This window comes from Trachurus trachurus (genome assembly GCF_905171665.1).
Source record: "Trachurus trachurus genome assembly, chromosome: 6".
Taxonomy (NCBI): domain Eukaryota; kingdom Metazoa; phylum Chordata; class Actinopteri; order Carangiformes; family Carangidae; genus Trachurus; species Trachurus trachurus.
The window spans coordinates 1,864,368-1,875,909 of record NC_139897.1 but is presented as its reverse complement, the minus strand read 5'-3'; the positions used below and the strand labels follow the sequence as shown (position 1 = coordinate 1,875,909).

At 42.1% G+C, this 11,542-nt stretch overlaps 1 protein-coding gene across 2 annotated transcripts in view; it reads right to left on the bottom strand.

The window, feature by feature from the left end:
* The window catches only part of LOC310987496 (rho family-interacting cell polarization regulator 1-like), a 68,111-nt gene that overhangs the window by 5,549 nt on the left and 51,020 nt on the right, over positions 1-11,542 (bottom strand). For both annotated transcript variants that reach the window (XM_083973784.1, XM_083973783.1), the window contains exons 14-23: positions 11,117-11,292; positions 9,036-9,714; positions 6,991-7,127; positions 5,161-5,281; positions 4,207-4,342; positions 2,980-3,141; positions 2,731-2,889; positions 2,434-2,630; positions 783-866; positions 340-430 (exon numbers count right to left, since the gene is read on the bottom strand). In XM_083973784.1, coding sequence (XP_083829910.1) covers positions 340-430; positions 783-866; positions 2,434-2,630; positions 2,731-2,889; positions 2,980-3,141; positions 4,207-4,342; positions 5,161-5,281; positions 6,991-7,127; positions 9,036-9,714; positions 11,117-11,292 — 1,942 coding nt within the window. The remainder of the gene's footprint in view (positions 1-339; positions 431-782; positions 867-2,433; positions 2,631-2,730; positions 2,890-2,979; positions 3,142-4,206; positions 4,343-5,160; positions 5,282-6,990; positions 7,128-9,035; positions 9,715-11,116; positions 11,293-11,542) is intronic.

The window sequence follows — 11,542 nt, the reverse complement described above, 5'->3', positions numbered from 1 at the left end:
AATGCCATTTTAGGCTAATTATGTCTTAACATGGGTCTTATTTAGTTAATAGGTTTAAGCCAACATTGTGAAGTTATGCAAACTGACATTAATGCTCAGATTTGGGTCAGCTTCATTACACTGGCTCCAGCTTAAAAAATTACTTTGAAAATCTTTTATTATTTAAAAGGTCACAACAAAGTCATACAGTAAACCCCTGAACTTTAAAAACCAGCCCCTTCACTACTGTCAGGAAGGCAGTGCTGCTTTCTAGTGATACGTTTAATGAGTTTAACATTCATTTTACTCTCTTTGTACGCCCTGTTCTGTCACTCTGACAAATACGAAGGTTGTTATTACCGAGCACGAGCAGAGCTTGTTTGGCAGCGTCGCGGACCTCCTCCTTGTCCGTCCGGCAGAGATACACTAACTGGTCAATGCTTTCTTTGGCCTGGGGAGGCAACAGATGGACGACAGTGGTCAGTAACACCAAGACAGACAGTATTATGAAGAACAAACAAAATGCAAACATACGTAATTGTATGACAGTGATTTCATTTGATCATCTTTGTGCTATAATCTCTCGAGCCAACATTGCCTTTAAATGTTTTCTGACAGAATGGAACAGGTTTGGATGAGTGAACATTATCTACATAATAAACGTTATATTAATAATGTCTAATGTGATCTGTAGTGTTGCTGTGTGAAGCACATTGATTCACTCAGCCCTTCTTTGCCGCTCAGACACACAGAGCTGCTGCCTGTGTCGCTTTCAACTGGATCATTCAAATATGTGTTTGTACCTTGAGACAAGCCAAGGCTTTGCAGCCACAGACTCTGGTGTCCACACTCTGGTCTTCCAGCAGCTCCAGACAGCTGACCAAAGCCTGAGGAGAACACAACATGTCATGTGTTTGTGTAATTGAAGCCTTAGAGTCCAATAACTTTTATTCTATATCTTATTTTAAAAAAGTAAAGGCAGGAAGATAATAAGTAAACCATGTCGCAGTCTCACACTGTCCATAAATAAACAATAAACGTGTCATGAGATGGTGTCTTCACAGTAAAATACTCAAATAGTGTCATAAATATGCTACAGCAGACTTTAAACGGACTAAAGGATCACATTTAAAGACAAAGTCATGAACGATGTGGGTCAACAGTTCAAAAGTTAAAAGAGACAGACTTTATAAATGATCTTTTCAGGCTTTTGCCTTTATGAGTAGAAAGAGAGTTTATTGATTAGTTACTCAACTCCAGAACATAAAACACTTTGAATAGAGGCAGGTCCTTATGTAACTCCCTCTGTTTGATTTGGACATAGTTATTACGAAGCCTCATTATGGATGACTTCTTTCTCTCTCTGTCCGGTGTGTCTTATGTTTGCACTCAGCCTCACAGCCAATAACATGGAGATGAGGCTCACTGTATTGGAAGCACTCCTCCTTTTCGCTGCAGCTCCACTGACCAGTGGTGCAAATATTGTCAGTCAGTCAGTCAGTCAGTCAGTCAGTCAGTCAGTCAGTGACATTAGCAATCACAGGGCTGGTCCCTCTTCTAGCCCAAAACAATATTTAACCCTCCTGTTGTCCTCCTGGGTCAGGTAAGGAAGGAAGGAAGGAAGGAAGGAAGGAAGGAAGGAAGGAAGGAAGGAAGGAAGGAAGGAAGGAAGGAAGGAAGGACGAAGGGAGAGATGGGAGGAAAGAAGGAAGGGAAAAAGGAAGGTAAGATAGTTGAACAGATTGGGTCAATTGGGTCAAAAAGGAAGGAAGAAGTAAGGACGAAGGGAAGGAAGGAAGGGGAAAATGATTGTGGAAAGAAGGAAGGAAAGAAATATGGAGGGAGGGAACAGATTGGGTCAATTGGATCAAAAGAGGAAGGAAGAAGAAGTCAGGACGAAGGAAGGAAGGAAGGAAGGAAGGAAGGAAGGAAGGAAGGAAGGAAGGAAGGAAGGAAGGAAGGAAGGAAGGAAGGAAGGAAGGAAGGAAGGAAGGAAGGACGGAAGGAAGGGGAAAAGGAAGGAAAGAAAAATGGAGGGGAGGAACAGATTAGGTCAATTGGATCAAAAGAGGAAGGAAGAAGAAGTCAGGACGAAGGGAAGGAAGGAAGGAAGGAAGGAAAGAAAGAAAGAAAAATGGAGGGAAGGAACAGATTAGGTCAAGGAAGGAAGGAAGAACAGAAGGAAAGGGAAAAGGAAGGAAAGAAAAACGGAGGGAAGGAACAGATTAGGTCAAGGAAGGAAGGAAGGAAAGAAGGAAGGATGGAAAGAAGGGGAAAAGGAAGGAAAGAAAAATGGAGGGAAGGAACAGATTAGGTCAAGGAAGGAAGGAAGGAAGGAAGGGGAAAAGGATTGTGGAAAGAAGGAAAGAAGGAAGGATGGAGGAAGGGAACAGATTGGTCGATTTGACTCAGAAGGACAACAGGAGGGTTAAGAAAAGAAGTGACCCCTCTGACCTGCTCTCTCTGCCGGGGCTGAGCAGCCAGACTCCTCAGCACGGAGCTGGCAGATGCTGACACTTTGCCTCGTGGGTCTCTCAGTAGTTTAGCTACAGCGTGAAGTCCTGCTCTCCTCAGGCTGCACTCTGCAGGCCGCTTCAGCGCCTGGACCATCACATCCTGGTCACAGGACGCCAGCCTCTGCATCAGCCACACTGGTGGAAGGAAGGTTAGCGCTGTTTATTACCACACACAGGACAGGAGGATTTATTGCAGTCATTTCGCTTTGAATGTGTGTGTGTGAGACATAGATACCCTCTTCTGCGAGCTCTGTGATGTGTGTTTCTATGTCACTGATGTCGTTGGCATCTAAGTAAGTCCACAGCTGGAACAGTGTCCCCGTCACTGTGCCTCTGTTGGTGCCTCGCCGTGGTAACCTCTGATCCAGTACTCGCTCAATCAGAGACAAGAACACTAGATACACACAAATCAATACACATGTTAACACGGCACCTGCTTTAACGACACACAAACAGACACGCACACTCGTGGATGCTGATGTACCTGTGTCGGCCATGCCGCTGGCCTTCTCCGGCAGTAATCTGGTGTAAGCCGTGGAGAGCGCAACCAGGAAGCTCTCAGCAGAGGCGCTGTAGACACTCCCCTGCCCCACACACTGTTGCCATAGTGACTCAGCACCAAGGCACGAACCCAGCTGAGGTATCACTGTGATGGAAAGAGGGTGGGAGGGTTAAGAATCAGGCTTCTGAAGTTTAAGCTTTATATCCAGCTTGGGGCATTGAGACATAGCTGCAGTTGGAGATTTTAGTTATTATTCATACAGGAACATCAACACATATTTTGAGACTTGGTGGTGACAGAAACCTTCAGTCTACTGCACTGACACAGTGTCAGCACCTCACCACCACAGCCTTCTTCCTTCTAGCCAAGTTTGTCTGTCAAATGAGATGAAAACTGAAAAAAATGTTCTGTACTGATATAATGTAGCTTGTTGTCACTTTCACATAATGAAGCAGGTTTGATTCAAAAGGAAACAAGACAAATCTACGGCTCTGGAAAAAATGAAGAGACCACTTCAAAATGATCAGTTTCTCTGGTTTTACTATTTATAGATATGTGTGTGAGTAAAATGAACACTTTTGTTTTATTCTATAAACTACTGAAAGCATTTCTCCCAAATTCAAAATATAAATATTGTCAGTAAGAGCATTTATTTGTAGAAAATTACAACTAGTCCATTTTATTTAAACTTAGGAAGAGTTGTGAAATCAGCATTGGTGGAATAACCTCACTAATCCTTTCACATCCTCATTAAATATGATTTGGTTCAGGTGATCAGCTAAGAATGAGCTTTGCTTATGTTGGAATTCAATAGAACCCTGAATGGAATGGCTGCCAAACATGTAGAGATGCTATTTAAGAACAAATTGGAGTGGTCTCATAATTGTTTCCAGAGCTGTATTTGCATGACTGTGAACAAGACTGGTGTTTTGGTGCCAGATGATGCATAATGTGTCTCTCAATGTACAGTCAACACATTCACTGTATCAATAATAATACATCCAACAGCTGATCAAGAAACTGAGCTGAAACTCAATTACAAATTCAGTTTTGGCTTTGTCATCATGGAAGACAAAGTGTAAATGAGAATGAGTTGAAATATTTTCAACTTGAGTTAACAGAACATGGAATCAGTGTAAAAGAGGTGCAGATGTTCATGTGCTATCAGGGGAACAGTGATGGCAACATGTAATATTCACATGGACATACCTTCAGCAGGCTGTCTGAGGCGTCTCGGGTTGTCTTTGGTGATGCGTCGGATGATTTCCAGCACCCTGGCCTCCCTCAGGAGCCGGTCTAAGGCATACATCTCTCCACACCGCAGAGGACCAAACATACCCAGACGCTACACGCACAATGGCAAACCAGAGAGAGTTCATTATTACAGCATGTCAAGTCAAGAACTGACTGGTCAGAACACTTAGTTTTGACTGATGAAGCTGCTACAGCTTCATGGGCGGCAGGAAGGTTTATTTTTCTTATTCCATTTAACCTTTATTTATATGTTTTGGACAGAAATACATAAAACAACATTTCGCTATTTGATTAAAGTGCCAAGTGGAAGCAGATTACAATACTGAAAACTATAACAAATTTCAAAAGAGGGTTTTTTTGGCAGCTGTTCAGGATGAATGTGAGCATGTCACTACTTGAGATCATAAAATAATCTGATTAAATTCTATGTAACAAACTTTTATTCTTCTTCTGGAAATCACTCCCTCTCCCTTTTTATCCATTTGTTTTCTGGTTTTCCACTATAAATTATATCTTTAAAGAGTTCATTTGCAAAAGCAGGTAAATGCCATTTTGAAAAAGATGAACTGATGCTTTTGAATTATTCTTTGCATAGTGTTGTTTTCAATAAAGCTTTATTTTTTTGAGCTACGTCTGTTTTGTTACATCTCATCTCCTTCGTCAAAGCCACTCAACTTTGGTTTGACTGATATCACCTGGTGTAAATAATAATTAATTCAAAAAAATTGTTTTGAATTTTTTTTTAAAACAGTTAACTGCTTTTTCAAATGAACTCTTTGTATATTAATTGTTTTCTATTTGTTATTATCTTCCATCTTGTCCCATTTCTGTGTATTTTATGTTTTATTTAATTGTCTTTGACAAGTGGGGGATACACTGTAGATGCTGTAGAAGTCATGGCTTGGTTACCAATAACTGAGCGCTGCAGTTCTTCAGATGGACCACCAAGGAGCAGTCCAGCGTGCCGCAGCCTGTGGTGAGGGGGGAGGGGGGAGAGGAGGGCCCGTGCCAGCCTCTGTCCTGCAGAGACCTACACAAACACACACATAAGAGTGTCCAGAGGAACAGACACATGGGTCAACAGGCTGTATGAAACGCGCAATGCGCGATCACGATCATAAAAGTGAAATGTGTCACATTGTTATAGTAGCAGCACAGATCATTTGATAAAATAAAGAAAAGTATTGAGGTGTCAGATGCAACTCTCTCTGAAGAGGGAGAAATATCACTGGCAATTATTTTATCTAGGTACCACTTTACAATGAGAACTCCCCTATAAAACTACTTTATTAGCTTCTTAACATATATAAGCTGTTATAACATGTTAGATGACATGTGCAGCATCATTAGTTACTGAGCTTTCTTTGTTTTCATCAGCTGGCATCTGTAGCTGCTGCTTCATGATGTTTGTTGAATTACAAGCAGTTAACCTCAGCCTATGTCAAAACCTTGACTTTCTTTTTAGCTTCACTCATGGCTGCAGAGGTGGCAATATCTGTCTGTCTGTTGGTCAGCTGGTCGACCATCTGATGGAGCAGTTGACCTTGTGAGTCTGTTTGTCTAATCATGATACAAATGCGGTCATGGAGACCTACTGCAGCAGGAATCATCACAGAGGAAGCTCTATCTGCCTGCCTGTCTGCCTGTAGAAAGCTATAGACTTATGACATTATCCAGTACTGATAGAAGACCTTGTTTGATTGCCTGAAGCCCAAATCTATGAATACAGAATTGTTTTCTGTCAGATCTGTCAACTCTGGAGTTATTATGAAAAACATGCAGGGTGAATTAAAGGGATAGTTCACCCAAAATTGAAATTTCACTCATTATCTACTCACCCTCATGTGGACTGGGAGAAGTTTCAGAGTCCTCCGTGGCTTCTCTGAGTTACAGGGGGTCTCGGCGTAGCAGTGCATGTCCATATAACGGTTGCAAATGGATACCAACTGTCTTCGTAATAAAAAGACACACCAAAAAACATCCAAATACCTCCATGCTGCTCGTATATAATGTCCGTCTTGTATTGAAGCCCCGAAATGCGAAAGAGGAGCTTCCACTTGTTTGTAGTGGAAGCTCCTCTTCCTGGTCCGTCCAAATTTGACGAACCGGGAAGAGGAGCTTCGAGAAGCTTCCGCTACAAACGAGCTTGAAATATAGACTTATTTAATTTTTTTCGGGACAATTTCGCATTTCGGGGCTTCAATACAAGACGGACATTACATACGAGCAGCATGGAGGTATTTGGATGTTTTTTGGTGTGTCTTTTTGTTACGAAGACAGTTGGTATCCATTTGCAACTGTTATATGGACATGCACTGCTACGCCGAGACCCCCTGTAACTCAGAGAAGCCACGGAGGACTCTGAAACTTCTCTAGATAATGAGTGAAATTTCAATTTTGGGTGAACTATCCCTTTAATAGTCAACAATAACATCATCATAAAAAAAAACTGCTGCCGAGACATGATTAATGTGTAAAGCACTAAAAATGAAAGATTCTAAGCTTACATGTATACTGTAAAATTGTTTTTCCACCATCACTTTGCATGAGTTTACGAATCTGCGCCACATTGATGATATAACACACATCCACTAGATGTCAGCAACATCCTGCAATATCAGACTGTTCTCCATATCTGCAGATTACTGACACCAAGGTCATTTACTTGACAAAAGAGTGTGTTTTCGAGCTGATCTTATGAATGTATGTATGTTTGTTTGTTTGGGTTGCAGCACTGACCGGACACTTCTGCTCCGACTGTCGCCCTTGTCCTCCTCATCTTCCTCCCAGTCAGACGTGTTGAGGAAATCAAAGCTGCCCAGAGCCGTTTCCACGGTGAGGCTGACCATGCTGGGCGAACGGCTGTGCCTGCCACCCTGCGCACGCACGCACACACGCACACACACACACACACACACACACACACACACACACACACACACACACACACACACACACACACACACACACACACACACACACACACACACACACACACACACACACACACACACACACACACACACACACACACACACACACACACACACACACACACACACACACACACTCTTTAGATTCACAGTCCATGCATATGCAGATCTCTGTACACAAAATGGAAAGACAATAGGAAACATACACACCCTACAGTATATACAACCTTCTCTTCTCTCTGAGCTCAGAATAAAATAGTTTTAAGAGACCACTTTCACAAATGTTTCTTAAAAGCATCTCTACATGTATGACAGTCATTCTTTTCTTTTCTTTTTTAAACACCAACACAAACACAACTCATTCTACTTAATGAGACACTGATGAGGTCATCACCTGAACCACATCTGGTTTTATAGGAAGATTATAAAAACCACTGCTGGGATTAAACATTGACATTATCCCACAAAAACTGATTTATAAACTCTTCCTGAGTTAAAATATTCTTGCTGCTTTGTTTAGGAATAAATATGAACATGTTTTCTTTGCATTTTTATTATTCAAGGTCTGAAAAGACTTGATATTTTTTGTTATTTTGACCAGTTGTCATTTTCAGCCAATAAAGCTCTAAATGACAATATTTTTATTTCGATTCTGGGAGAAATGTTGTCGGTAGTTGATAGAATAAAAAAAAAAAAATGTTAATTTTACACATACTGTACATAAATAGTAAACCAGAGAAACTGATCATTTTGGGAGTGGTGGGAGTGTTAGTAGAATGATAGAGCTGCATTAATCCAAACAATGTTCACATTGCTTGAGTCTGTGGGTGATATTGATTTTAAATTTTGCAATTTTGCAATTTTTCATGAATGCGCTGAGGTTGCAAATAATTTACATAATTACTCACTAACTTTGAAAATACACATACATAACACACATAACAGGGGAATTTGTTGAACTTTAAATACAATTCAATGCAAAAAGATTTCAAAACAATGTATTATACAGTATAAAATATATAAATATGATCATCGACTGGTTGATAGTAAAGCAACCATTACCAAAAAGACTGTATAGTTTAAGAAGTTCTACAGATATAAATTAAAGGGGACATATTACGCTCATTTTTGCTTCTTGACATGGTACCTTGATGTCTAAAAGTAATGTTAGTAACATGCTTTGGTCAGAAAAACCAAAAGATTGAGCACAGCTGGGTTCTCTACACACCAGTTTCACAGCCCTGCTCTAAACGGTCGGTTTAGAATCTTCGCTCTGGTAGCTGAGGTAACCATGGTAACCATGGGAGCGAGGGCTTGAATATTCACATCACCCGGCTTGTGATGTAATAAGCCGGGTGAAAAACGGCTTGTTAAGAGACACATTTTCAGATGCAGTTTACAAAATGTTGACGTAGTTGTCAAAACTTACGTTTAAGGGGTGAGGAGGCACTCCGGATACGCAAATACACATACTAAAGCAATGAAAAAGTGAGTTTTGCATAATATGTCCCCTTTAAAGATATGTGAGTGTCAGACAGCAGGATAACGCTCCTGATTATATTAAGACAGTCTCTGTCCTATGTAAGTTGCTAGTGTAACGTACATTGAGAAATAACCCAGAACTGGATCAGAAGATGGTTTTTGTCAGGAGCTGAGAAATAAAAATGTGTCTTTTTGGAAGCATCATGCATCATAAAAATATATTAAAGTATATTATTAGCCCTAGTAGTGTTTGTATATCTGTCCACTAACCATCGCAATCATTTGTTTTTATACTAAAACATAACTTTTACTGTTTTATGTGATTCCATGCTCTGAGTACCTTTGTTTCTCACACACACGTGTCCTCACCTTCAGTGTGACCTGCAGCAGCTTCAGCTCTTGTTCCAGCAGCTGTAACTCTGGGAACTGTCCTCTGTAATCATCCAGAGAGGACACTACAGCTCCCAGGGCGTCCTCCAGCCCACAGTCCACTGGACCATCGTCCGCCATGGACAGGCAGTCTGCGCCCGCAGCGGATCCCTCCTCGTCCACGGCCACGCGCCGGGCCACGTACGTCACGTCTCCGCTTTCTGGGAGGATGTCAAACTCCAGGTTGGATGGAGCGTCCGTCTCTTCGGTGTTGGCAGAGGAGTGCGTGAGGACGGGGCTGGGCGTGTCCTGTCTCACCTCTGTCGGCTGTTGATCTACGACGGCGTCGGTCGGTGTGTTTTCCTCGGCGACAGCTTGTCTCCTTGGCGATGCGTCCGCGGCGGCAGGGCTGGGTGGCTCAGGAGTTCTGCTGGGCATCTCCATCTCTATGTCGTTGATGGAGATGAGGGAAACCAGAGACACCACCTCCCCTGATTCGCCGGCTGACTTGTCCGTCAACACGACGCCGTCGGCGCTGCTTTCACTGATGTGGCTCAGAGAGCGCAAGTAACTGCACGAAGCGTGGCTGTTGGTGGCCGCGCCATCCGCTGTTGCTATCGGAGACTGTTGCATCGCATTGTCTTCCTCACTGTCAGGTTTTGTCACCTTCTCCTCTTTCCTGTAAATGAGTTCATGTATGTGTTAGTTTAATTATATAAAATCATCATCTGTGTATACCACATTACGTAATAAAGAGAATAGCAATGTCAACAAATGTCAAAAGGTCGGCACATAGAATAGAGAAACCGAGTCCGAAACTCCGAAACATCTTTCTGGCATGACATTCTTGATTGTCTGGAGTATATGTTTCAAATGACTATACAATTTGATGTCAGCTCAATGTATTTTTGTACCATGGCATTACATATCCAATCAATAGCAGACAAATATCTAATGAAGATATTATTGACTGGAGCAAAGAAAGCTATAACAAGGAAATGGCTACAACCCAACGCACCGACACTGGAAGACTGGCAAGGGACTGTTCACGAAATCTACATCATGGAGAGACTGACTAAAACTGCATTCGGAGAAATTTAAGAGTTGGTGGTCCAAGTGGATCAGATATATAAAATCACAGAGACCTGAACTGCTTTAAAGGGACATTGTGTAACTTCTTCTGTTATCTATTCACGAAAATTGATTATTTCATTCAAAAGTCTGTTTTTCATTAATCAGTAATCCCCCCATCAACAAACTGAAGTGTTCCTTTCAGCTCTGAATGAGCCGTTCATATCATTCATATCTACATGGAGCGGGTAAGCTCGGTGCTGCTGCCATGTGGTGTCTCCATGTTTTTACGTTCAGTGGCAGCGTGACGGTAGGAAACCACGGAAACTCAGCGGAGACACCGGAGCTGTCGGCTCAGGTCGAGGTGGCGTCTGTGAAAAGTCACCGTGGTAACGCAGTGAGGACTGTGAGGACTGCACGTGAATGCTGCATTCAGGTGCAGTAGGAAAAACGGCCGTCGGTAACAAACCAGATGTCATTTTAGTCACAGAAGTCCAGAGAAAGCCGGTAAAACGTGGGTCAGGTAAACAATACCACATCGCCATGACAACATATTGTCACGTGTATTGTTTTGCCTCGTGCTGACGGACCACTTGTTTACATAGAGGCTTGTTTAAGCCGTTACCTGCAGCGGCTGTCGTCCGTCTGCCGTCTGCCCAATTTCACGTGAATGCAGCATGAAAAATACGATTGAGTTGCTCCGCTAGATGGGAGTAATTCTTACACAATGTACCTTTAAGTAACTATTACATGGCTTGAAGTACCAGTCTATTAATCTTGATGGAAGAATTAGTAAGTGACTTCTTTTGTTCAAATGTTCCTATTTAAAACATTGTAAAATGAAAGGGAGAGTACAGTAATAGCTTGGTGAATATGTTAACACAATTGTCCAAATACATGTTTTTGTTTAGCTCTGTATGGGTGTAATGGTACTGAAATGACTTTCTACGTTTCTCCTGGATAAAAAAAAAAAAAAAAAAAAAGAATAGAGAAAGCGAATGAAGCAGCACCTGTTGCTCTCTGCCTGGTGTCCGGGCGTATCAGGAACCTCGCTGATGGCGCTGACTCTGTGTGTGGGCTTCGGAGTTGAGGAGGAGGAGGAGTCTCTGGGACTAAATGAGATGTTAGGTTGTGTGGAGGGACTTCCTTTTACAGCGGGCTGGATCTCTGGGGTCGTCACCCCGGCCTAGAGACATGAACATGCTTATTGATCAGGAGGGTTGCACCCAAAACACTTACATACAACGTAGTTTAAACACACAATTTTCTACAGTCCAAAAAGCCGAGTCAGTTTGATGCAGAGTGGAGCAGACACATCAGCTGCCTCGAGATCGACTTATGTTTAGTTCTCTCTCTACCTCCTTTAGTGATAATGATACGTGTTAATGAGAGTAGTTTATCTGATGTGATGGAAATAAGACTCAGTGTATTGGAAG